Here is a 26,904-nt window from a genome sequence, read left to right on the forward strand (position 1 = left end):
TTTTGTCGCCAACGGCAACCAGCATGATATGAGCTACTACTTGGCGGATGGGATATACCCTAGGTGGCCCGTCTTTGTGAAGACGATCCGGTGCGCATCAGATGCGAAGAAGGCCTACTTTGCGACGCGGCAGGAGTCGGCGCGAAAGGACGTGGAGCGCGCATTTGGTGTGCTTCAGGCTCGATGGGCTGAAGTTAAGGAACCAACGCGTTTGTGGAATGTCGACTGCATTGCTGATATAATGTACGCCTGTATTATCATGCACAACATGATTGTCGAAGATGAAGGTATACAACTGACTGATTGGGCCAACGACGATAATGAGGCCGGTCCAAGCCACGATGTCGCCACCGCCAACGTACGAGGTGGGGTACCTCACGATGAAGAAGCTCTCCTCCAAGCACATGCTGACATGCGTCAGACAGAGGCTCATATTCGACTCCAAAAGGATTTAGTTGAAGAGTTGTGGGCGCGGAGGATTGCAAGGTGTTAGTTTTTATGTAAATGTATGGAATTTTTTTAAATGTAATTTTTTTAAATGTATTTTTTTAAAATTATTGTACTTTTTTAAATTTAATAGTATTATTCAATTTAAATGTATTTGTCTCGTAAATTAAATTCTGTATGTTGATACGAGTGTAAATTAAATTATATAATTGTTATTAGTGATGTGGATAGGTAGTGTGAAGGCTATGTGAGGGCTATTTGATGTCCAGTTGATGTGGTAAGAGAATTGTAGTGCTGATGATGTGGCAGTGTGAAGGCTATGTGAGGGCTATTTTGACGTCCAGTCTTACTGGAGATGCTCTCACGTCACCTCCCTTTCCATCTTTTAAGCTGCCACTTTTTCCCTTGGGAAAGGAAAAACCGCCGCCTTTAACTGCAAAATTACAGTTATAATTTATCCACCCGACCGGGTGTATTATTGGGCACAAAATTCACCCGACCGGGTGACCAATTTTGAGGACTTGCTGGAATTTTCGTGTTCTAAACATCATACCCGGCCGGGTGGATTATTAGGCATAAAATACACCTGGCCGGGTGGCCACTTTTGAGAGCTTTCTGCACAGCTTTTCACCCTCCGAGCTTCATTCTTTGTTTCACCATTTACTTCTCTTCCTACACCACAAAACCTACTTTTGCAAGCATCAAACTATATAAATCATGTAAAGTTAGGGGAATAAAAATGTACAATTTGATCAAACTATATAAATCGTGTTGAATACTTTCAATCACGTAGAGACGCAACCGGTCGACAAAGTCTCTCGGAGTTGCAGAAGTGTACTTGTGCCCTTCGACAATTTTTAAGCTTTTAATTATGTAATTTTTAATTTTTTAGTAATTAGTAATAGTATTTTGGATATTTTTAATGCATTTTAATATTGTGGAAATATTTTAATTTAAATTGAACAGAATGGTGAGACCCTTGAGCATGTCCTTACGGAAGAACATGAATATGGGTGTTATGCTCTTAGGAAGAGTAAGGAGTGAAAAATTAATAAATATGGGGCCGGGCCCACATCCATGCTCTTTGGCAAGAGCATGGATGAGGCCAAAGAGTATGAATGGGGATGCTCTTATAATAAGAGTTGACGATTGCAGGTTTGCCGCTTGCATCTGCAAACTTTGTAAGCATGACAAGTGAGAGTTTCATTTTTAATTCATAACACAAATGGACATATCTAAAAATTGAAACTCGGGGAATTAAACACAATAAATATATCGTCATGGATTCGTTATTATTTGAGCTTAGAAATAAGCAAATTGAAGTAAGAGGAGTAAAAGTTAGTCATTGTCGAGGTCGAAAATAAAGCAAGTAGAAATGAGTTGTTGAATGTCGTTACCACCAGCGTCAAGTTTGGAAAGTGGGAGCTTTTATTTCGTTGTTGCCTCTCCTCACCACTATCTTTGTCTTGTACTTATATTAAGCAAATAGAAGTAAGAGGAGTAAATGGGCTGGTTTAAGTGCAAGCAAAATACTTACATTACTTTTAACTAATTTTTCCTTTTAATTTCCAAGCTCATAATTGGTTAAATTTTTAAATTTTGATCAAGCTTAGAGCATCTACAGTTAGAGCATCCACAGTGGGTTGCCCTAAGGGACGCCCTAAAGCCTGCCCTATGCACCGGCACGTCAACATCTTATCCTCCTGCCCTTCCACCTGCAGTGGGACGCCCTAAGCATTTTCTTCTATTTGAATACTTAAATAACTACAAAAATTGGGAAAAACATTCATTTCATTTATAAAATTAATACATTACAATACGGATTACAAAAAAAATATGCAAACTCAGCGACGGCGGTTACGGGCCCACACTTCTTCAACCATGTCGTTCATTTTGGTTTGTGAGAGATGGAGAAACGTGAGATATGAGAGAAATGAGAGATGCGAGAAATGTTCGTATGAAAAATAGAATGGCAATTGAGGTTTAAATAGACAAATTTTGAATTAAAAAAAACGCGTTGCATCGTCCGCGGCGCTCACAGTGGGCGGACGATGGCGCGGACGATGCCCTATCGTCCGCTCTTCATCCGCGGACTAAGCGTAGGGCGCGGACGACGCATCGTCCGTCGTCCGCGGAGCCATAGTGGTGCATCGGACGCGCTATCGTCCGTCCCACTGTGGATGGATGGCCTTGCTAAACACTTTGGTCGAAAATTATACTTTTTTTTTGTTGTTACATGTTAGACAAAGGGTACATCAACGGACCCATCTCACTCAGCCCAATTCATATATAAGTGTATGTTTACGTTTCTTCTCATCTCACTAACTCTCTCTCTCTCACTCAAGCACTATAACATTTGTACTTCTATTTGTCATCATATGTTCTCCATTCAGCTAATCCTTGCCGTTGCCTCTTCCATAAAGGTTGAGCATCACATAGTAGGGTTGGATATACATTCAAAGACTTATTAATTGAGATGTTTATGTATATATGCCATTGGATACATACAATATCTTGCATCTATTAAAAATACTAATAGAAGAAATTCACATGTATATTAATATTTATTCGCTCTTTTCTAAATGATTAGAACTTCGAATTGACTGGCTAATAGAAAAATATGTTAGCAAACGAGGTGAGCTTTGTCATCTCTTATGGAGTATACTACTTCCTACGTTCCATAGTAATATAGTTGTTTTGCCATTTTGGTATGGAATAATAGAGTCATTTCCCTTTTTAGTAAAAGTCAACACATTTTTCTACACCTACTTTACTCTCTCTTACTTTTTTCTCTCTTCATCTCTCTAATTTTTTTTCATTTTCCACTTTATTCTCCCTTTACTTAACTCACCTAACATAATTTTTCTTAATCTCCGTGCCGAAAAGAAAAGAAACGTCTCCATTACTATGGCACGGAGGCAGTATATATTAGTAACAATCAAGAAAATTTTCTATAAAAGCTTTTGTATTTAGTTTTTCAACAAATGAGACGAGAATTGCAGTTGGGGGCCAGCCCAGTACTATTTTTGGTAAGCCGCTATTTAAACAGCCCAACACAAAAAATTATTACATGTCTGTTTAGGCCCAACAACGAGAAGTTCATCTAGGGTTTATACTCCTTATAATCGGCTGCATTTCACCAATTTCCTTCTCTGCAACTCATCTCTGTCGCGAAGGAGACAACGGCTGAAGGATTCAATCATGGCCACCCCTCAAAGGATTCTGACGACTAAGGAGACCGACATTCAGCTTATGCTGGCTGCCGAAGTCCACCTCGGCACAAAAAACTGCGATTTCCAGATGGAGAGATACGTCTTCAAGCGCCGCAACGATGGTACGCTTTTTACTAGCTCTAGATATCTACTTCACTGTCGTAATTAGATCTGCTGCTTATCGTGTTATTTTTTCTGTTGTTGAAGCGCGGCTGTGTTTTGTTTGCCTCATAATGTAACTACACGATATATTAGTTTATTTCTTAGTTTTAATGGTCTTTAGATTATGTTTTTGCAATGTTTTTCGAATTTTGCGTATTGATTCACCCGTACTCACTTTGAGGAATTTAATTAAACTGTATTTGTATTTCTTGTGTGTTTTTTTACAACCGTTAATATGGGTATCGCCAAATTGCCTTATGGAGTTCCTTTCATTCTGCTTTTGTGAGCAATGCTTATCCGTTAAGATGAATTTTCGCTGTAATTCTGGGTTAGCGTAATCCACTAATTAGTTTATTGACATTTTATACATAATGTCATTCGTTTTTGCTCTATTGTTTGGCTGTAATTCAGTTTAATATTTTCACCAGGAATTTATATCATCAATCTTGGAAAGACCTGGGAAAAGTTGCAGATGGCTGCCCGAGTTATTGTTGGTATTGAGAATCCTCAAGATATCATTGTGCAATCTGCCAGACCTTATGGTCAGAGAGCTGTTCTGAAATTTGCTCAGTATACCGGTGCTAATGCAATTGCCGGGCGTCACACTCCTGGAACATTCACCAACCAGCTTCAGACAACATTCAGTGAGCCAAGACTTCTCATTCTAACAGACCCAAGGACTGACCATCAGGCAAGCTTTAGTAGCCTTGTTGCATATTGTGAATGTGTATTGGTGCTGTATGGGTTATTGCATACAGTATGGCTCTAATATTTTTAATTTTTTCTGCAGCCTATCAAAGAAGCTGCTCTTTACAATATCCCCACAATTGCCTTCTGTGATACTGACTCACCTATGCGATATGTGGATATTGGAATCCCTGCTAACAACAAGGGAAAGCACAGCATTGGCTGTCTGTTCTGGCTTTTGGCTAGGATGGTGCTGCAGATGCGTGGGGTTATTGCTCCTGGTCATAAATGGGATATCATGGTAATATTCATAAGGAAATTATGTATTTTTAATTCTTATGCAGGTTGATTTACACTAACATATCTTTTTCTGGCAGGTTGACCTGTTCTTCTACAGGGAGCCAGAAGAGGCCAAGGAAGAGGAACAGGAGGAAGCTCCAGCTCTGGATTATGCTGATTATGGCGCTGCTGCAATTGGAGGTGATTGGTCTAGTGCTCAAATCCCAGATGCCCAATGGGCGCCTGAATTGGCTGTTGCAGCTGCACCAGTTGCCGGTGGTTGGGCAGCTGCTGATGCAGGTTAGCATTTCTTTTATGATATTGTTGGTTGTGTAGTATGTAAATATGCGTAGCAGGTGGAAGATTTACTTTAAAATTAATCAAGCTGAATTGTTCAGAAACAATTTCCTTAGATATGTTTTCAATTCAAAACACAAGTAATTGAGCTCTGGTTTGAAGTGATGAGTTCGATAACTGGTCATTTGACAGCTTTTGTATTGCAACTAATTTGATTTTTGATTTACAAAAGTGTATCTGGTTGGAAATAAACATTTATGTTGAATTGCATGTGTAGGTCCTGATGGATGGGATGCAGCTGTGGCTCCACCTGCTGGTGATGCACCAGTTGCTGCTGCCCCGACATCTGCTCCCGTTGACATTGCTCCATCTGGCTGGGAATGAAAGAGCTGTGCCTCATGCTCATTTAACCTGTCTTTGAACAACTGTGCTTTTTTTTTCTCTACGGAAATACTATAATTGTTATTTGGCAGTCCTGAATTTTTGTAGAATGTTTTAGCAGCTGCTGTTTTCGTCTAGTTTTATGGATTGAGATTTCACTTGTTTCTGGTTCAACTTTTTGCCTAGATGTTTATTCCTATGCAACTCTCATGCACTAAATATTGTTTTTGTTTTTGTTTTCGATACATCTTACTTAACACAATTTTTCTTAAGTCGTGTGCTGAAAAGAAACGCTTCCACTATTGCGCAACGGAAGTTGTACTATTCCCTTCGTCCCTCTGTAGTTGAGTTGTATTCATTTTTTGATTGTCCCAGTGTAGTTAAGTCATTTTCTATTTTGGCAAAAAAATACCAAATTTTTTTCTATTACTTTATTCTTTCTTTGTCTCTCTGCATTTTTCTTTTCCTACTTTATTCTCCATTCACTTAACTCACTTTTAACGCAATTTCTTAAATCTCGTGTCGAAAAGTAACGCATCTACCATAGAGGAACGAAGGGAGTAAGTACAGAGTATTTTTCTAGCCTTTGAAATGGCAAAGCATAATTTGTGTTGTATGGAAGTTGCAATGTGCCTAGTGTACATCTTTTGTTTCTTCATACTTTTTGGAAATCCTGTAGGAAGAAACGGAAATTAGCCAAGAAAGTGATGATTAATGCTGTTGTCGGTGGTTTCTGAAAATACTATCCAAAAAGCAAATCATTTAACGATTTAAAAGGGTACGAATTGTAGATAAATGCAATGTTGGTGGTAGAGCACGAGAGTGGCTACTCCATAATCTCCAATGTTATTGATCGTTCAGGAAGATTGAGATTACATGTGATGAATTTTCTACCAAACCTATAAAACTAAATGTCGTTATATCTTCAGACAAAAATATGGAAGAATCCGTTACAAAATTGTTGTTGCTTTTTCAAATCGAGTTGGTAAATTTGTCCATTGTTCAAAGCAGAAACGAGTCCAACTTTCATGTCATCACTATTTGAGAAAGGAATAGAACTCTCGAGACTTATGGCGTGAAAAACTGCTACTACAGACTCTACAATTGTTAGATTTTTTTTGTATGCACTCTCTTTCTTCTATTTAAAATTTACAAAAATTCTTCAGTTTTTATTTTTTTTTTCTTCTTCTAATTAGGTTTCTGCTTTCCCTCTTCTCATTAGATCTTCAACTAATAACCTATTTTTCGTATGCAGCTACAGGTAAAGTGTGTAGTGAGAGTGTAGCTTGAAATCTTCCATTTATATTCGCGCATTGAGTTTGTGGGGACGAGAGACAAAATATTAGTTGAGAAATAATTTTTGTATAGTAATTTGTACAATCGTGGATTGAAAGCTTCGACTTTCAAGTTAAGAAATGTGGTCTCCCGTATATTGGAAAAGTTCAGTGTTTTACAGCTGAAAATGGCTAAATGGCAATTTGTCACAAGAATCTAACTAAGCATTCAACCAACACACAAATTTTAAACTAGAATGTCCTCAATTGACACCACGATATAGAGCTCCAGGGCAGAGCTCGTCCATACTGTCGATATTCCGGTAGCCATCGTACTCTCTCAAACAAGTCCAGCAGCGTCGTGAGAGGAACTGACGAAAATCATCCTCTGTATAAAAGGTTTTCTCCTCCGTATGCACTGGCAAGTGCTCTGGCCCATCGAACAAACAAACTTTAATCGTCAATCCTGCAATCAGGGTTGTCATTTTCAAGATAACAAGGGTGCCCTTGCACAGGTTCATTATTTATGCTAACATTAGGACATGATCAAGGGAACTTCAATATGCAATCACCTTATAAGTAATTAATGTGACGTTTGGTGCAGTACCTTCGTCAACATGCAGAGTGTAGTTCCCCAGAGGCATCTCTCTGTCCAGTGATCGAACAACATTATCTTCGTCTTCCAACCAGAACGCACGTTTTGTCCTCAACCGGAAAGCAGATTTGATGGCTTCCTTTATAGCATCTCCAGTGCCATCAATTCCTATCCTCTTTGTATAGTCACCTAATTTTACTGTTATTACCCTCCCATCAAAAGTGTTTCTATCCTCGCCTGCAGAAAATGGAATGCCAATCATCTATGCAAGAAATTACAGTTGTTTTAAATATAACAAAATTCATGTCATAGACAAAATTGGTGGCTGGACGTGGGAGGGGATCCACTAATAAAGGTAGATCACTTAATTGAACCAAATTGTATTCTAAAACAAAATGTGGACCAACCGTTTTCAGTAGGAGTCTCTCTCCAATTCCATGGAGAAACTCCACTAGCTACAACTGCATCAGCTGTTGAGATGGCAAGAGGATGTGGCTCGTGATCGAGACGCGTTTCTAAGTTAAGTGCTGATCTTCCATTCCCTGTATGCCGAAGATATATTTTGCATAATAAATGAATCAATGCTGCTAGTAAGAGAGACTACAAATTTTTACAGAGTGATGGAATAAACATAGGCAACATTCTCCCTAGAACGCTACATAGTGATTTCCTAATAAGAAAGGGGGCATACAAAATTTTGCTATGATAACATGTTTTAGTTTTACACGTTCTGCATTGAGGAATAAAATAAGATTTTCAGGCCTCTTTATCTTACTCCATGATAACAATGACAATTCCACATAAATTAATGCAATATAATTTTCACAACCAAAAGTGTGATGATGAATGTGGGTTCGATTTCTTAGTAATGGACTGTGATCAACTAGAGTGACCACTGACTAGAACTTAAAGTTGACACTCACCAATATGAACAGACATTACTAGAATTATTAATGTTTATGTGTGTGTTGAGATATATAACCATCATAGAGGGACATGGACAATAGCACAAGAAGAAAAGCCCAGAGCAAAGTTGTAGCTAATGTAGTGTTTGGTGTATGCCAATGAAAAGAGGTATTGTTCCAGTAAACTAGTTCGAAAATCATTCATTCAGCTGTCAGCATTACGTCAGAGAATGGTATAATCTTTCCAGCCTATGCTTGTGTAGTGGAAGGGTAACTCCCAAATTGGATTCCTTCAATGCCACCAACAGATATTCTATAATTTTGGTTTGACGCTTAAATTAGCAACAGATCACTCATGGGGTGAGTTAGAACCCATATTTTAGCATCTTTTCATTCCAGTCAGATAAGTTCCCTCAACAATTGTCCAGCGCTCCTAAGCAACAAATAAAGCACAATGAAGAAGAAATAGCACCATCTAATCAGCAACTTTATGCATTACTTACACATTCCAACACACAATCGGCTTCTACCAGGATGTATGTGTATAAATTGATTAAACCAACTTTTATCAGACTTAAGAGCATGCAAAGATTCTATGGCCAATACACATACCTTCCACAGGTCCAAAAGTTAGACTAGCATCATCAATACCTGCATAGGCCAAGTAGAATTGAAAATTTAATGCAGATTAGATGGAAGCATTTGATTTAGAGACTATCTACTTCAAATGTTTATCATATATATGTGGGCATATAAAGGCGAAAACATAGAAGACAGTGGCACTAATGACTCAATAGAACACAATTAGGCAGTGAGGAATTTCTAAGATGTACAGCTTCAACTATACTACAGAAGCAGTCATCATTCAGATTTCAGAAGCAGTCATCATTTATCCATGATGAAAAACCAATGACCATCAATCAAAGCCCACAAAATGTCAGTATGTCAAAGAACTTGCATATCCACTACCACAACCCTCGACAATATCAAACTGAGCAGTATACAAGAGAATATTATAAACACAGCAAACAAAATCAACACATTCATGCAATGCTCAACTCCATCTCGACTAAAATTCTTCATAGGCAGATTAGTGCAAATAGACCTTGGTTGAGAAAACATTTATACAAACATATCATACTTAGACTCTGTCTTTCCATATTACTTAAGTGAAGAAACCACCAAAACAGCACCTATGCTGTAGTTCATCAACCCTAACCAACTCTCTCCTACTGTCCCACAAAAGTCCAGCAGCAGAGGGAAGAAGGGGATCATATGACTATATATACCCTAGTGAAGAACACCAAAGTGGCTTTGGTGGCCGGGAAGGGAGAGACTAGATTGCGGATGAGAGGTAAAGTTACACCTTCATCTTATTTTATTGGGAACAATAAGCCCCCAAACTCTTTCAATCCAATTAAACCCTCTTACATTCCAACATATAACATAAACTCTTCATTTTACAAAAACCAAATAAATTGAAAACTCCATCTAATCGAGTTAGGTTTTATTGCTTTTGTGGACATGTGGGCCTGCAAGTCACCACCACAGTGGGGGTCACAAAGAAGAGGGACAATCGGTATTCAGGATGGGTGGAGATAAGTGGATAAGAGATTTTGAACAGACAGCGAAATAAATATACTGTATTACATAATGCATCTACTGTTGTCATTTCATTCTGTGGACACATAATCGTAATCAAACACTTACTTCAACAATTATAATTAAGATGGATCAGCCACTCAAAAAAATTGAAGGAGACTCTACAATTACATATATCTACGAAAGAATTTAGCCAATCCCCACCCTACATTGACAATAAAGTGTCTCTGTTGATGCAATAGAACTCATCTGCTGACGATGAAGACCATCACAGCACCCCATTGGAACTAACTCCCCTTGCAAGCTTGTACCAAAAAAATAAAATGAAGTGATATAATTCCCTGCTAAACTATGGCACGAGGCAGCAATTTAGCTCTTTAAAGTCAATTTTGGCCCATCTACTTACCCTAGCACTACCAAAAATCAAGCACAAATAAAATACACTTATATGCTTCCACATTGCCCACATTTTACTATCCAGCAAGCACAATAAAACAAAGAAACCCATAGAAAAATCAAATCACCTGCTTCCCTTAACCAAATTAGCACGTGAAAAAGATGAAAGTTTAGAGAGAGGGGGAATCGACCTTTATCAGCAAATTGCATAAACGACTCCACCTTAGAACCCGCGGCATCACTAGAAGTTGCAGAATTCTTCCAACAGTTACCATTTTTGCTCCTATCCCTCATAATCTCCTCGATATCCTTATAAAAATTCATCTTACAATTCCCGTTCGTATCAGGATTGTTCTGCTTGGATTTTTTGTACTCCTTGAGCAAATTCCTCCACTTGTCCGTACACATAGTTGGCGATCGATCGAAACCCTTTTCTCTCATTTTCATCGATATGTTGTCCCACAAATGCTTGTTGGACTTGGATGTGTTGAACAGGAAATCGATTTCTTTGCGGAGAGATATGAGGGCGCTGGTTTCCTCTTGAGCCCATGTCTCGGCCCGTTTCTTGGGAGCGGGTGAAGGCGGCGGTGGGTTCTGGTTCGCGGCGATAGAGGGATCTTCACCGCCGCCGTCGCTGATTTGGATGATCATCTTGTTTTCGTTGGGTGACCCATGCTTGCTATTGTAGAAATCTATGGCGGATTCTTCTTTTTCAGAGAACATTTTTCCTTTTGAAATTGAAACTGAAATTGGAATTGAGGGGAATTGAGATTTTGCGATGTGAAGTGTAGCTCAGGCCTCTCAGATAATCTGATTTTCGTTTAGTAGAGTATTTATTTTCATTTGTCGATTCTCTTTTTAATTAACGTATACAAAAACTAATTTCTTTTGACGTCCCTCTACTTCTACCATTTATTTTGTTAGACAATTTTTTAAAAAGTGCTTCTGTTTTTGTAGTAGTATTTGCAGATCACTCAATTTTTAGTTTTGTTAGACAATCTTACTTAACTCATTGACATAGAATTATTAAATAAAACTAATATACATTCTGCAAAAAAACCACACATAATCAAAAATCACAGGTTTCTTCTCCAACTTATTCTTAACCTTCAAAGTTAATAAATTTGATTGCTCCATTAATTAAGGATTTCTTGATTAACACAAAAAAAATATACATGGATCTAAATAAATAAATTATCAAAGTAGAAGGACCTAACAAAGGATATAACAAAACATTATTTCCTCATCGTCTCAATATCCCTCCCCATTCCTCCACCCCCACCGTCCCTCAACTTTTTGCGGTAAAAACAACACACACAACTGAATTTGAATCCAATTGTAGCCTACTCGAGACCATCTTTATCAATTTCATGCTGTGTGTTTTGGTGGGTTTCAACGGACCATTCTTTCATCTTAGTAAAACACCGTTTCGTCTCTAAGGTACGTTTGCACAAGCACCTTGTGTGCAGTATTTGTGTTGGGTTTAAACTCTACACATCTTTGTCGTTCATTCACTCCATTCAATTATTATTGGTGCCCATTTATTTAAGTTTTATCAATTGATTTTTTCAGCATTTACTTGTCCGTTCCCATTTTATGTTATTTCCCTGACCAAGTATGTGTTTTTGTTCCAATAGCTCTCAGCAATTCGGCGCATTCATATGTTAGTGTTATCTGGTTTAAAGATTGAATCTTTTCTGAGAAATAATGGATAAAATCATGAATCTTTCCTCACAAGCTGTAACTTTTGGTTATCTTTGTAGTTAATTGGGAATCTAGACTCTCCTACTCTTGAAGTTGTTGTATCGCTTTAGACACATAGAAGATTTAGATAGCACTAGAGGTTGTAATTTTGTTTGCTTGCTCATCTTTTCAAGTTCATAAGCTGGTTTTGAATGATAGCAAAGTCTATCCTTTGTCTATATATTAGAATAACACAAGAAGCAATTTGCATATTGAGGATGGCTATTGTTTTCCAAATAAAATTTCAGATATTCTCCTTGGCTATTACTCCAATTTAGCTTTAATATTCGATAGTATACCTGTATTTAAGATGATTTTTTATAATCATGTTGTTCTTTATATTGTTTTGCTGTAGTATGCATCTTAAGATAATCTGAATTACTATAAATTTCCCATCTTGTTGTCGTTGGTCTGATTTTTAATGGCACTCGTTTGTAGGTGGCAGTCAAGCTATGACAAATGCTTCTGTTGCTAGATTTAGTGGAATTAACAGAGCAGTGTTGCCACTTCCTCGTAGGAGAAAGTTCCAAATAGCATTTACAAGAGACTTTTCAACCTGTGCTTCACCATTTGTGTGTTCATCATCATATGCCGTGTATACCCCTACTGCTTTTGTGTTAAATGCCCAACTCGCAGCATCAAATACTCCGCAACGCTCTGAAGAATGGTTTGCACTACGCAAGGACAAGCTAACAACGAGTACCTTCAGCACAGCATTGGGAATGTGGAAAGGCAAACGTCGGTATGAGCTATGGCAAGAAAAAGTTTTCCCTTCGAGCGTGCAGGCGGCTGAGGGAGCTAAAAAAAGCGCTATGGAATGGGGTGTTCTTAATGAAGCTGCAGCTATAGAGCGGTACAAGAGCATTACTGGCCGGGATGTCAGCTCGTTGAGCTTTGCCATCCATTCAGAGGACCGATTGGATTGGATTGGAGCTTCCCCAGACGGGCTGCTTGGATCCTTTCAGGGAGGTGGAGTTCTTGAAGTGAAATGCCCGTTCAACAAAGGGAAGCCAGAGACAATGTTGCCATGGAAGACTGTTCCATTTTACTACATGCCTCAGATACAAGGTCAAATGGAGGTGATAGACAGGGATTGGGTGGATTTGTATTGTTGGACTCCAAATGGAAGCACTATATTTCGTATTTATAGAGAGCGTGGCTATTGGCAATTGATGCACGGAGTTTTACGAGAGTTTTGGTGGGAGAACGTCATGCCAGCAAGGGAAGCCCTTGTGTTGGGAATGGAGGAAGAAGCCAAATCATTCGAGCCAACATCAACACACAAACTAACAGGACTTATCATAGCAAAAAGCTTAAATTTAGCCGGGGAAGCAAAGTTGCTGTGCCGGGAGATAGCAGGTCACGTGGAGTTCTTCCGTTAAGTGGTTTTTCGATGAGTGCAAAGAATATTCAGAGTTGTTCTTGCAGGTGATAGATTGGCTCATCTGTCATTCTTTAGTTTCGATATTTTATATCTTGATAATTTATATTGGCTCCAGTGCTAATCATTCAGCTTATTTTTAATGGAAATTTCATTTTAGCATTGTCTTGCCATATTGTAGACTATTATTGTCCATTTATTTTGACACTTAGCCTAAATATTTTTGGTCTCGATTTTGAGTGGTCGTGACGTGATATCACACGCATATTATGTTGATGTTGGGTGAAATTTAGGTGAAATAAGGACACCTCTTAAAGAAGAAGAAGAAGCTCTTAATTATAACGAATTAACACAATTCAAATCAATGCCAAATTGCCCAGATGTGATTTTCAACTACAGCAAAATAAATTTCTTATAATTTCAAGTGTATAAAATAATTATGCACGACACCAGCATATGCACCAAGATACATCCAAGAACTGCAACAGTTGCAATATGCATAAAATCTTGAGTTTTACAGGATACAGTAATAAAACCATTAACAAGATTATAGAGAATGCCTTTCACATAGTGAAAAGTTTAACAACTAAACATTAGCTTCCAATGCTATTATCCATGTCAACAGATTCTGTCTCTAGTTTTTCAGCCATCTATTCTTTCAAGAGTTTATACTCTTTATGCTTTTTTTCATTTTTTATCCTTCCCAATTTGGCTTCTGTTTTTTGTACCAATACTGAAAAAGCTACAAGCCCAACAAGACCATCATCCCCTCTGCCGTAGAGCATCCAACTCACCCCAACAAGATCACCATCCTCTCTGCAGTAGAGAATTGAATCGGACTACCCGGCATCCTCTTGCTCCTAGATTTAAAGACCACATACTAATGGAAGATGGAAGTGATAACTTACACAGCATCATCAAGCTCCATAAAGTTGTCTTCCTCATCAAGCTTGTCCTGGTAAGAGGGCAGCTGCTTAAAACAGTCCGAACATAGCAATTCTAGGCAGAACGTCTCCTCAAATTCAGTATCATTAATACATCGGCCGCACTGAGCACACCTTCCTATGCAGAGAGTGCAAGCTTTGCAAACCTCAGGTGACTTATCTTTGGCCCTGCAGCCTTCACTTGGACAATCGTAAACCAATCTGAACTTCTCGCATTTCAAACACATTTCAATATCGATTGTTCGATCATCATCATATGGAAGATAAAAGTTCCCTCGGTGATAGAAATGTGGCTTGTGCGCAGTTTCAAACTTCTTGTCCATGGAACCCATTAATGAGTTCAACTCTTTGAAATGCTCTTGGCTCACACCATAGAGGCCACCAATTCTAACTTGTTTTATACCTCCAAATTCATTATTGCAGTTGTAGGCTCTGATACAATTCACTATGCTATCTATACTGATCCTTGTACATCCAGGAACAGACAGCTACAAAATACAAACGCATTAGCTTACTGCTAAATATCCCATCAAATAAGTCAAACAAACTTAAAAAAACATGATCATACCACTTCTATAATTCCAAAAATATCTCATAAAATTTGCTGACAGCATAGAGATGTAGATGTTGTTACCAGGTTTGTCAATGGTTAAAGACGTCAGACTTCTACAAACACATGGAGAGTGGTACTACTATATTCTCTAGAAGTGTTTGCTTTTAATTAAGTACCTAGACTTCAAGCCTTTAGTGAGCAAGTCCTCATGGAGAGATTCAAGTCATAAATACGGTGGAGTCGGCACATCTATTGTGTGTTCTACCTTAATAAAAAGATCCCAAAGTTCACTTGAAGCACTCAAAATCTGGATTTAGACAACAAAAAAAATTTACCAGATTCATATAACCTAGCAAAAGGTCCCATGATGCCAAAATATTGGAGGACAAATAACCTTTAGTACACATGACAATGCATCATCATATTCCTAGTCGTACATCATTAGGGATCATGCATGCAAAACTTCCACAAATTCAATAACCATTTAAAAAACATCTTCTGTTGATTAACTTCACCTCAACCCCACCCTCCCGCTACAAAACATCAGAATAGTCCATGTTTCGAAAACCAATCATGAATATAGAATGGTCGAAATACAACACCGATAAAAATAAGTGAATAATTGAGTATGATTGGACCACTAACCTTAGTTAATCGTCGATTTTCTTCAAGCACTCGCCTCAAACCATCATCAGTGATTTTAGGGCACTCCACTAAGCTCAAACTTTCAAGTTTACCCTGAGCCCTACCAGACAATTGCACGAGAACATCATCCGTGATCCTTTCATTTAGAGGCTGATCAATGTGGATAGTCCTCCAAAACAAGGGATCCCCTCGGACAGTAGACGACAAGAAACTGCAAGACCTTTCTACAGACAAAAGGTCCTTCACTCCTAGATAGCTAAGAACATAATTAAAAGCTTCGTGGGGTGCTCCTTCAAATGCAGATGCACCCTCCACTTCCCCTCCAGATCCCATCTCATGACTGCAGCTAGCACTCCCATTGTTGAAGCCAATGTTCTCATATGTACTCAATGTAAGAGCTGCATCAAGATCGTGGTCAAACTGAAAGCCATTGGGTATGTAATCCTGCATACCCGCACTCAGTCTCTCATTCAATTGAATACTGCGTGGAAATGATTCTACGTGAATAGAATTATTCCAAATTATATTCCATCCTGCAGATGAATGGTAACCTTCTTGAGAGGACATGTCATTATTTCTCCTCATGAAACCACCATAATCAACCTGCAGGTCCTCCAACCACCCAGTGATGGCACTGAAAGTAGTTTCAATATCCATCCCAAAAGGATCAGATGGCAAACGGTCAACGATGTCCATTGATGCAGGTTCCGATGAGCTGCAATCAAATATGTCCCTCTCACAGCTGAAGTTCAAGGCCATTTCAATATTTCTACAGCAATAACTAAATCAGTTCCTTCTCTATCTTCACTATCCCAATAAACTAAAAGAATAGGAGATGAAAACCACTAAACTCCAACCAACTAAAGTTGCTTCCTTTTTTATTTTCTAGGTGACTGGACGTGCTAAATTTATTTCAGACAAGAAAACCCTCAACTTTTCAATGACAAACTAAAACGGAGCACCAAAAATATCACAGAGTTGATCCTGCAACTAATCCTACAAGGATATGACCTTTGTCAACCATAACTGGGTTCCTTATATACAGAAAGAATCAAAGAATTCCTAATGTGGCTAATAAATAAAAAGAGCTTGAAGAGAATACTAAAAAAAAGCTAGGATTTGAAAGAATCACACCATATTTGCAGAGGAAGAGCTAAAAATTTATGACACTAAGAAATAATTGAAGAACGATCAAATTATAAAGGGCGAAAAACAAAAACACCTGATCTATTTCTTCAAAACCCAAAAACCTTTCTCTTTTCTATTATCTTTTTTTATATACCACAGAGAGATACGGGGTCCTTGAATTGGGGTTCAAAATGAAACCTTTAGCATGAACATGGATAAAATGAATTGATGGGGGGAATTGCAAAATTTAGAAGAAAAAAAAAAAGAAAATTGCAATGTGAGTATGAATGAATTGAATAGTGGGAAGAAAAGGAAATTTACTTCGTGGAGGGGAAAATGGGGGGAGTGAAGGTACAATTTTAGGTAGAAGGGGGAGCGGCCGACACGTGTGGGGGCGAAAATTGGTTTTGAGCGGTGGTTGCGGGTGGAAAGTGGCGGCGGGAGAGGAAAATAGCCGAAAAAACTGAAAGGATATATACCTTTACCCACCCCTAGCATCCACAATAAAGTAGGGCTGGCAAGTCGTGCGGATTGGGTCGTTATCGGGTCAACCTGATAATGACCCAACCCAATAAGGCCTAACCTGAACCCGACCTGTTAAGGAAACTGTAAATCCGAACACGAACCCGACCTGCTACCTTCAAATCCGAACACGACCTGCACCCGACACGAACCCGTTATCGACACGATATAATATGGGTTGACACGACACGATAACAACCCGAACCTGATATTACACGATTAAAACCTAATATTACACGATTAAACCTTAATTTTTAACCTAATTTACACAATTAAAATTCGTTTTATACTATTTAAACCTAATTTATAAGAAATTAAAACATTAAAGTAATATATATTTTTTTAAATAATAATAAAAATAATAATATTATTTCTTAATGGTTACCCGTATCCGACCCGCATCCGACCCGAACCCAACCCGAAATTATCGGGTTCTTAATGGGTCAACCCGATAAGGACACGGATCCAATAAGACTTGACCCCAACCCAATAATTTCGTGCGGATTCGTGTCGGATTATCGTGTCGTGTCGAAAATTGCCAGCCCTACAATAAAGCGGACACTTCTAATAGTCCCGCCACTTTTTTGTCCACAAACACTTCTTATTTATCCGCGCTCATAAAAAAAAGTGTCTGCAGGACACTATTTTTTAGCCACTTTTCATTTTATTTTATTTTTTGTTTATTTTAGTTCAATTATAATTAAAATTATCGGACTGTAAATAATTAGAAAACGAGGTAATACTGAAATTTAGAGAGTGAATAAATGGATGGAGTTTGGAGAGTCTGTGAAGTTGTGTGTGTGGAAGTGGTATTTATAAAAAAATCGAGAAAAAAAAATTTGTTCGGCTACCGCCGGCGCTTCCTCGGCGTCTTCTCACCGATGTGCCTTCCGCCCCAAAAAATGCGTCTACCTCGGGGCGGATGCTTCCCACGCTATAGGTAGGCGCGGCGGCGGCGGTTTGGGGCCGGCCGGCGCGCCGCCCCTATAGTGGATGCTCTAAATTTACCTTATTTTCCGGTGTTGTTAGAATAACTGAATCATAAAATAAGGGGTGTTATTTTTAACTGGGGTAGAAATATATAATGAATATTTTTTTTTGTAAATTTGGCATTGTTTATAATCAGAAATAAATATATTAGGAAGAAAAAAAATTGATAGGCTTTGTGATGTAGTCTATATAGAGAAAAAGGAATTTGCTCAATATTCTGTATTAGTAGGAGTTGTAAAATAACCGCATTTTACAAAAATAATATACTCATGATTGGTTAACAATTGATATTGTAGATAATAGTAATACCACTCGTACTTTGTCACTATGACACTATGTACTCATAAGCCTCACACCAATTCAAGGATTTTATCTCTGTATAATGTAAGAAGGATTCTTTTAACTACTCTACAATTTCTAGTGTTGACTTTTTTTCATCAATAGATGACTAACTAAACTAGTGTATATTCTAGAAGTTTTTTTTTAGAACGGAGCACAAGTATAATAAAATAACACTATCACTTCACTTATCTGAGTTTCCCCTTATCGAGAAGCAAAGGGTAAATTGATTCAACATCACAATTATGTGTACGCTGAATATCTGGTGCATATATTTATTATTCAATTAATATTTATATTATGAATTTTCAATTTCTACTTAGTATTTATTTATAATCAAGACAGATACATCAAATTTATCGAAGCATGTCTATTAATGTGTTTGCTAATTTGATCGTTAAATGTGTTTATTGTGACATATACATGATGCAAATATGGAAGAAGCTCTCTATATTGATTGTGCCCGCCTTTGCATTTACTCGGCATAAAGTCTAACTATACGAAATTTAATTTGATTAATAGAATTAGAGTTTAATTACACTTTACACATGTAGCCTTTTATACACTAAACGTAGCGTTTTTAATTAAAGGACTAGCCATCCAATATCATCGTTAACTGCTAATTTGTATTGTGAATTTGTATTGTGAATTTGTGACTACGTAGACCATATTTTATATGTATACACATATCAATACAATTGCTCTGAAATATCTTTGGAGTTAGGTGAAATTATCAAATATTCGTCGACCCACCAATGGGTCTAATAATCATATAGTATAATGAATTTTTAAAACCATGAACCACAAATACCAATATACATAATTAAATATATCAATACACTTACTTTCTAATCAATTTATACCATATTTTGTATTTCAATATATATATATATATATAGGGTAGTGATCTATGGCAAACACTCCTTAAGCAAATAACTAGAGAACAAATCATAGCCACAAGATCAAAAAAATCAAGGGCTAATATTAATTTTCGAATTTAATGAGATATTAGCTCCCCCAATCACAAATTTACTCCATAATAACAAGTCAGGGGTATTTTGGTCATTGCACAGCGAATTAAATCCAATTTTGAAAATTGAATTCAAACCGTGTCGCGTCTTCTTCTCTTCTTCTCTCTTCTCCTCTTCTCGTCGCAGTTGGCGGTGTCGCAGAAGAGAGTTTTGGTGGCGACAATGGCGGTTGCCGAAACCGTCTTCGCTCTCATCGGTAGCTCAGCCGCGCAGGAAGGTCCCGCACCTGCACTGGCTTCCGTCGCTCGCCGTCGCCGTCGCCGTAGCCGTAGCTTCGTTCGTCGTCGGCGCGGCGCTCAGCACCTGAGTTTTTATTTTCCTTTCTAGGCTATATGGCGGAGTGTGTATGTAATATATATTGATTTGCGGTGTTTGGGGGTTTGGATCAGTTGAATTGCTGTGTTTGGGGTTTTTGAAATTCTTTTTCGGTTTGTAATATTCATTCGACATTTTTATGTGTGACTTCTAACAGTGTGTATCACACTATTAGATATTCATACTGTGCATTTGATGTTAATTAGGATAAGTAGTATAAAATTGCCATTTTCTCCAAATCATATTGCCCGTAAGTTCTTACCAATTTTGATGTTATTATTATAATGATTTCATTACTTATTTTGTTGTTGTTTATACTATAAGAGTGATGTGTTTTGTAAACAAGAGTGAAGTAAAATCACAATAAGAGTGATGTGTTTTGTAAACAAGAGTGAAGTAAAGTCATGCTACGAGTGATGTGTTTTGTGAACAAGAGTGAAGTAAAATCTGAGTAAGAGTGATGTGTTTTGTGAATAAGAGTGAAGTAAAATCTGAGTAAGAGTGATGTGTTTTGTGAACAAGAGTGAAGTAAAATCTGAGTAAGAGTGATGTGTTTTGTGAATATGAGTGAAGTAAAATCTGAGTAAGAGTGATGTGTTTTGTAAACAAGAGTGAAGTAAAATCTGAGTAAGAGTGATGTGTTTTGTAAACAAGAGTGAAGTAAAATCTGAGTAAGAGTGATGTGTTTTGTGAACAAGAGTGAAGTAAAACCTGAGTAAGAGTGATGTGTTTTGTGAACAAGAGTGAAGTAAAACCTGAGTAAGAGTGATGTGTTTTATGAACAAGAGTGAAGTAAAACCTGAGTAAGAGTGATGTGTTTTGTGAACAAGAGTGAAGTAAAATCTAAGTAAGAGTGATGTGTTTTGTGAACAAGAGTGAAGTAAAATCTAAGTAAGAGTGATGTGTTTTGTGAACAAGAGTGAAGTACAATCATGCTAAGAGTGATGTGTTTTGTAAACAAGAGTGAAGTAAAATCATGCTAAGAGTGATGTATTTTGTTACCGGGTTAAAGACATTGAAAAATGTCGTTCAAGGATGTAATTGAACGCACATCGTGCATCACAAATTCAATTTGACAATCACTCCAACAGTTCACCTCTGTTTCTTGAAACACAATTTTTTATTTAAAATTTTCTGAAATCATACCATATACATATCACACTAACATATTTCCATTCTTTGGAGAAAATTCATATGCTTTTTTTTAATGTAAGAAACTACTACTATGAATCAACATCCAGCTGCACCGAATCCCAGCTTCCCTCCGACGACATCATACACCACTTCAAATGTCAATTGCTGCGTGTTTCCGAAGATTCCGGTGTCTGTGGCGTCTCCGTTTCCGGCGAAAGCAAGGCACGCCACCGTGGAGCAAACCGATATCAGTATCCCCAACGGGATGAGGTCGATCTTCACTCCGCCGCCGAATGCGAACGACACGGTGGGGATTGTGACGGTCGTGTAGTTGGAGAAGTCGAAGCTCGTGTCCAAGATGGAGTACGCCGGCGCCGCCGGCTAATTCTTCATCCCGTCGCCGGAGAGGAAGTGGAGTCGTGCTCCGTCACCTCCTTTGAGAGAGAGCATAGTGTGTCTACGAGAATGGTGTGTGTATATGCAGGAATGGTGTGTGTGTTTGATTTCCCAAAATGTCCCTATGCAATTTGTATGAGTTAAAAATGTATGCTTATTTTAGTCATTGGATTAAGATAATGTGTGGCTGAGATTTGTTCTCTAGTTATACACTTAAGATTAGTTATACCTTGATTACTACCCTCTATATATATATATATATATATGAGTCCCACTATAGCAAATCCACTCTTAAAGATCGAACTAGAGACCAAATTTGGGCCCTTAGATCTTAAATTTGATGGATTAGATTAGATAATCAAGGGTTATTTTTCGCACTTCATTGCATACTCAATTTACTTCAATGCGGGGGTATTTATGTAATTTCATAATTAGGGTAAAAAATCAAAATCACCAAAAATTTACTCGTCCCGCTTACGAGTCTTCAGTTGTACGCTTCTTCTCCCTCAAAACTTCTCTCACTAACCTAGCTAAAATCCGACGAAGAATCTTCATTTTCATCGGTCATCTCCAGCAAAAACGGCTGAAATCGACGACATTCATCGACGATTCAGCACTTCGATCTATCTGTTCAGCATTTAAATCGGTAGATTTAGTATCTACATCGAATCCACAGATTCAAAATGGTTGATACTCGAAAAAGTTCGACCGAAAATTCTGGCCTCCACTTGCGTTTTGGCCGATCTTCTGGTGAAGGTAATACACCTTTGAAGCTTTGCAAAGTTCTTAGTCTTAATTTACGTCATCTAATTCCTAACTTGGAATATGATTTTAGTCTTAATATGATTTTTAGGATTAAACTTAACTGTTGTGTTGTTTCCACATAAAAATGAACGTAATATTCTAATTTATGATATAATAACCTGATGTGATGAAGTAATGCAAGTAATCTGTTTTACTATTATCTATAACCTAGTTGTTGTGAAGTATTGAATTGATATAATGAAGTTATCTATGTATTAAATGAAGTAATATACACTGACTGGATGTAAGTAAAAGGTTTAGAAGTAATAATCTATTGCACATGTAAATAGATAGTAATGAAGTTAAAGCCCTACTTCTACTATATAAAGCTAAGAAGTAGTAAATTCGTAAAATGAAGTAATAAAACATGATAATGAAGTAACAGAGTCTAAAAATGAACTATCTATTTACTGTGTTGTATGGGTTTAGGGTTTTAGGATTAAACTTAACTACTGTGTTGTTTCCACATTAAAATGAACTACATATTCTTTTTAATGAATTAGTAAATTGGTAAGATGAAGTAATAAATTATGATAATGAAGTAATATAAATGACATGTTTATACAGTAGGGTTTATTACTAAAATGAAATAATAAATTAAGATAATGAAGTGTTGTACTTATTATATGAAATTATATGAAGTATATGCACATAGTACTATAGCAATGATATATTTTGATGGAGTAATATTATTATTATAAATTGAAATATTCTATTTCCTAAATTTTTTATTGTACTTCATTCTCACAGTTTATTACTTCATTCGTGTGGTCTGTTACTTCTTTACATAGGTCTTCTTCCCCATATGTGCGAATGGTATTTGCTTTTGCTTCAAAAAGAAGTGGAATTGTTGTACTAGATAACTCTGGAAATAGCAACAACAATGATCTCACCATCAATTATGGTGACATTCCAGAGACGCTGGTTTGTATTATTCTCATATGATTGAATTTTATTAGACTTCCATATGAAATTGATACACAACTAAAAATAACATATATTTGTTTTATACATGCATAGATCATATTTTTGTCACTTCCTCACCCAAACTGGTTTTCATACACAGTGCAAGACAATATCCAATGCTAAAATACAAAGATTCAAAATGCCATGGAGAACTTCTGATAATGTTGAAGACTGTGGAGTATTTCTAATGCGCCACATGGAAATATACAAGGGTGGGCGTGGAGGTTGCTGGAACCGTGGCTTAAAAAATCAAGTTTAAGTGTGCTCCAGAGCTTGAGGGCCAAATATTGCTCAGCGTTGATGTTAGCAAATAACAGCCATGAAAGCTTCAACAGAAAACACGTTACAGCAACATACTACGAGGAGGAAAACAAACACCATGTAATAGATGTTGAGAAAATGATTGCAGCATGTTTAAAGAAGAAATGATGATTTTAGCAGATTAAGTTTTGTAATACTCATACATCTGTTTTGAGCAATTGAAAATAAAGTACCACGCTTTTTAATGTTATTCATTATTAGCTTTAAATACTGCATTGGGTAATGGATATAGTTCATTGGGTAGTAAATTGGTAGAATGAAGTAACAAACTACAAATTTGAAGTATCGGACTCTAATAATGAAGTAACATACTCTAATTATGAACTATATATAACCTCATGTGATGAGGTAATGCAAATGATCTGTTTTCATATTAACTATAACCTAGATGTAGTGAAGTACTGAATTGCTATAATGAAATTATTTGTGTACTAAATTAAATAATGACATTTTACTTTATGTCAATTAATAAACTAAACTATAGAACTTATAAAATATTTTCAGCCTCAACAATAAAAAAACATCATAATAAAGAACAACATAAGCCATTATAAAAACACTTTAGTCTATACTCTTTAAGATTGCAAAAAGTTTAAACAAATTCAAATTCAAAGTGTAAATGAAATAAGAAACTACGGGACTGAAGTACAGAACTTAAAGAATGAAGTGCGGAACATATCCCACTGAAGTAATAAACAATTGAACAGAACTACTGGAACAGAACAGAACAACAAGCCTCAACATTGTTGTTTCCTCTTTTTCTTCTTTTTCTTCTCCTCCTGTATCTTGTCATAATTCCTTGAATCATGCCGACCAACCTCGCCGCATTTGGTACACTTTCGACCAAGCTTGGACAACTCTCTTAATTGTTTCTCAAGGTGTGAAAGACGTCGACCAGAACCCTTGGTGCTGACAACATCAGGTGGATGAACTTCTATTTCACTAGGGAATTGTGAGCCATAAAAATTCTCAATCATCTGTCTCACTTATGGACAATACATTTCCCTCACCAAGTACTTCTTTTCTCACATAGTAGTTCATTATGAGTCGTACTGATCGCATACAAATTACTGTTAGTGGAAAATCAAAACAAAAATCAAAACAAAACAAAACAAAACATATTCATTCAACAAGCATATAAGTTCATTCGGCTCTATTAATACTTCATTATAATCACATAGTAGTTCATTATGAGTCGTATTGATCGCATACAAACTATTGTCGCATACAAACTACTGTTAGTGGAAAATCAAAACAAAACAAAACATATTCATTCAACAAAAATATAAGTTCATTCAGTTGTATTACTACTTCATTATAATCAAAGATTAGTTCATTATGAGTCTAAGCAAACAAATTTCATAATCTGCAAACAATCGAGAACTGTAGATGTAAAACTACATCATAGTTGTTGTTTGCCCTAAATCTGTGACATAGGTGAATGACCTAGTCAAATGAAGTAATAACCTAATAAAATGAAGTAATGACCTAATCAAATGAAGTAATATAGAAATCTAAATAATGACGATTTCCACGCTTCTTCCCCATTGGAATACCTTCAATCAGCCTTCTCCACGCTGCTCTTGCAGCTTCTTCTTCTTAGCCATCAATGGCAGCTCGTCCGACATCCTCTCCAACCCATTCCCTATGGCCCCATGACCTTATCAATTATCTCCTTTTGCATCTCCTTATTCACAATCTTCCATGTGCTAAACCGATAATGTCGACGTCGTCGGAGTTGTTCTCTGTCAATTCCTCTATGATGTTGTAACAACCCGAACTTTCGTACCTTATTATTATTATTAGCCAAAAGATAAATTATAAATAATCGTTGCTTCGTTCTCAAACGAATATTTCAAATACAACTAAAAAAAGAGAGAGAAAAAAAAAATATATATATAACACCAAATAAAAATTTATAATGTCTGGCACTATTATACAAATTTATAAAATCCCTATCTATTACAATTAGGGAAAAGTTCACGCAGCCCGTTCAACGGTCGTGCTCGTACTCCAAGAAAGTCCGGTACATCATCAGGGAAGACTATGAATGTTATTTATTTTCCTACACCAAATTAAATGAATAAGTAAACAAGTACTCAAATAATTAAATTAATAAGCAAATAAAATAAAATTAAAAGGGAGAGGGCGGATCCTAGAGGATCAACCTTATCGGATACATTAAATGTGCATTAATGAACCTTATCATATACAATATTAAATGTGAACCTTATCATATACAACATTAAATGTGCATTAATGGATTTGCAGTAGAAATTGACAAAATATTTGCAACATACGCCACTTGCAATCTTTTATGTATAGATACATTTATGCAAATCACTTTCTTTCACCATAAGACATCACCATCGGATGTCATAATTTTTCCCTTCACAAAACCCCCCACACAAACATTTTACTCCACATCAATCTCCCAACAAAGCTGAAGCAAGAGGAGGAAGCAAATTCGGCAGCTCTTTTTCACAATCACTTTCACCACCCACATCACAATCAAGCTTTCCAAAGTTTCCACATAGAATAGAGGAAGGAGAGTTGCAGATAATTGTAGGATCAAGTTCCCCAATCCAACAACACTTCTTCGTCCCCACATCAAAAAGGTAACCACAAGCCTCCTTTCATTTTCTTTATGCATATACATCCATTTACAGTAGGAATGAAAATGGAAACACACATGCTAGGCACCACCATACCACATATTACATCTAAGACTCTCAATAACACAACAAATGCTCCAAATTTCACCAAAACTTACAAGTAGCAAGCTAAAACCAAGTTTTTCCCCAAACTGTTGAACAATAGAACTAACAAAGGACAGCTAGTAATACTTATCTTAGAAGATGAATCTGCCCGACTTCCGGCAGCAAGCTTCGGCACTCCGTCGTCGATAAAAACAGTTCCATAACCCCAAATCGACCACCAAAATCGTAACTTTCACCCATCTACATGTTTCAAACACCAAGATCCTTATATATGTATAAATTAACAAAGTAAGAATTTAGAGAAACTAGGATGAATTTCTTATCAACTGGAGGAAGTGGACGGCGGCTGGGGAAGCTCTCGGCGACGGCAGCTGAGGCGGATCCGCAGCGGTGGTGGCGACGGTACGGCGAAGAGAGAGAGAGACGAGGAGGAAGGGAGCACCGTTCTGTTGTCCGGAGACGGCCGGACTGCCGGAGGAGGGCGGCGAAGCCGCTGCCTCTGCATGCCGGTGGTGAGAGGGAGAGAAGAGTGAAAGAGAGAAGGGGGGGAGAAGAGAGAGGAGACGGCGGCGGGCGGTGGTGCTGAGGCTGGCGCTGGCGAGCGGCGGCGGAGAGGCTGGTGGCGGCGGAGTCCAAGTGAGAGAGGAGAGGCTGCTGCGTAATTGATGAAATGATAGAGGAAGACAATAGTAGGGTATTTTGAATGTGGGTTTTCTAAACTTGGGCTCATGAATT

The 26,904-nt window shown here is 37.4% G+C and overlaps 4 protein-coding genes across 6 annotated transcripts; 2 read left to right on the forward strand and 2 right to left on the reverse strand.

Annotated features, from left to right (window-relative positions):
• Nucleotides 1–3,580: 3,580 nt before the first annotated feature.
• Nucleotides 3,581–5,639, forward strand: LOC121801464 (40S ribosomal protein SA-like). Its single transcript, XM_042200962.1, has 5 exons — nucleotides 3,581–3,781; nucleotides 4,250–4,512; nucleotides 4,612–4,809; nucleotides 4,886–5,087; nucleotides 5,362–5,639. The coding sequence occupies exons 1-5, from the start codon at nucleotides 3,649–3,651 to the stop codon at nucleotides 5,466–5,468; spliced, it is 903 nt and encodes a 300-aa protein (XP_042056896.1). The 5' UTR covers nucleotides 3,581–3,648; the 3' UTR covers nucleotides 5,469–5,639.
• A 1,227-nt stretch (nucleotides 5,640–6,866) lies between these two features.
• Nucleotides 6,867–11,074, reverse strand: LOC121798490 (trihelix transcription factor GT-4-like). Of its 2 annotated transcripts, none has more exons than XM_042197526.1 (5): nucleotides 10,429–11,074; nucleotides 8,852–8,890; nucleotides 7,742–7,876; nucleotides 7,347–7,571; nucleotides 6,867–7,205 (listed from the first exon to the last, which is right to left on the reverse strand). In XM_042197526.1, the coding sequence occupies exons 1-5, from the start codon at nucleotides 10,958–10,960 to the stop codon at nucleotides 7,003–7,005; spliced, it is 1,134 nt and encodes a 377-aa protein (XP_042053460.1). In that variant the 5' UTR covers nucleotides 10,961–11,074; the 3' UTR covers nucleotides 6,867–7,002. The 2 variants fall into 2 exon arrangements, with proteins under 2 accessions (XP_042053460.1, XP_042053461.1); XM_042197527.1 differs by having other exon boundaries at nucleotides 7,063–7,205; nucleotides 7,312–7,571.
• A 398-nt stretch (nucleotides 11,075–11,472) lies between these two features.
• LOC121798491 lies at nucleotides 11,473–13,523 on the forward strand. Of its 2 annotated transcripts, none has more exons than XM_042197528.1 (2): nucleotides 11,473–11,677; nucleotides 12,419–13,523. In XM_042197528.1, the coding sequence occupies exon 2, from the start codon at nucleotides 12,433–12,435 to the stop codon at nucleotides 13,360–13,362; it is 930 nt and encodes a 309-aa protein (XP_042053462.1). In that variant the 5' UTR covers nucleotides 11,473–11,677; nucleotides 12,419–12,432; the 3' UTR covers nucleotides 13,363–13,523. The 2 variants fall into 2 exon arrangements, with proteins under 2 accessions (XP_042053462.1, XP_042053463.1); XM_042197529.1 differs by lacking the exon at nucleotides 11,473–11,677 and adding an exon at nucleotides 11,762–11,852.
• A 295-nt stretch (nucleotides 13,524–13,818) lies between these two features.
• On the reverse strand, nucleotides 13,819–17,060 carry LOC121798494 (F-box protein SKIP14-like). The gene is made up of 2 exons (XM_042197531.1): nucleotides 15,504–17,060; nucleotides 13,819–14,793 (listed from the first exon to the last, which is right to left on the reverse strand). Exons 1-2 carry the CDS (start codon nucleotides 16,260–16,262, stop codon nucleotides 14,266–14,268), a joined length of 1,287 nt encoding a protein of 428 aa, XP_042053465.1. The 5' UTR covers nucleotides 16,263–17,060; the 3' UTR covers nucleotides 13,819–14,265.
• Between the last annotated feature and the right edge of the window lie 9,844 nt (nucleotides 17,061–26,904).

Source organism: Salvia splendens, chromosome 4, assembly GCF_004379255.2.
Source record: "Salvia splendens isolate huo1 chromosome 4, SspV2, whole genome shotgun sequence".
Classification (NCBI taxonomy): domain Eukaryota; kingdom Viridiplantae; phylum Streptophyta; class Magnoliopsida; order Lamiales; family Lamiaceae; genus Salvia; species Salvia splendens.

Coding starts and splice junctions, on each gene's coding strand:
- LOC121801464 (XM_042200962.1), top strand. CDS start 3,649: ATGGCCACCCCTCAAAGGATTCTGACGACTAAGGAGACCGACATTCAG. Junction 3,782..4,249: donor CTTCAAGCGCCGCAACGATG/GTACGCTTTTTA, acceptor TATTTTCACCAG/GAATTTATATCATCAATCTT. Junction 5,088..5,361: donor TTGGGCAGCTGCTGATGCAG/GTTAGCATTTCT, acceptor TTGCATGTGTAG/GTCCTGATGGATGGGATGCA.
- LOC121798490 (XM_042197526.1), bottom strand. CDS start 10,960: ATGTTCTCTGAAAAAGAAGAATCCGCCATAGATTTCTACAATAGCAAG. Junction 7,877..8,851: donor AACTTTTGGACCTGTGGAAG/GTATGTGTATTG, acceptor TTCGGCATACAG/GGAATGGAAGATCAGCACTT. Junction 7,572..7,741: donor AGAGACTCCTACTGAAAACG/GTTGGTCCACAT, acceptor CATTTTCTGCAG/GCGAGGATAGAAACACTTTT.
- LOC121798491 (XM_042197528.1), top strand. CDS start 12,433: ATGACAAATGCTTCTGTTGCTAGATTTAGTGGAATTAACAGAGCAGTG.
- LOC121798494 (XM_042197531.1), bottom strand. CDS start 16,262: ATGGCCTTGAACTTCAGCTGTGAGAGGGACATATTTGATTGCAGCTCA. Junction 14,794..15,503: donor AAAATCGACGATTAACTAAG/GTTAGTGGTCCA, acceptor TGTATTTTGTAG/CTGTCTGTTCCTGGATGTAC.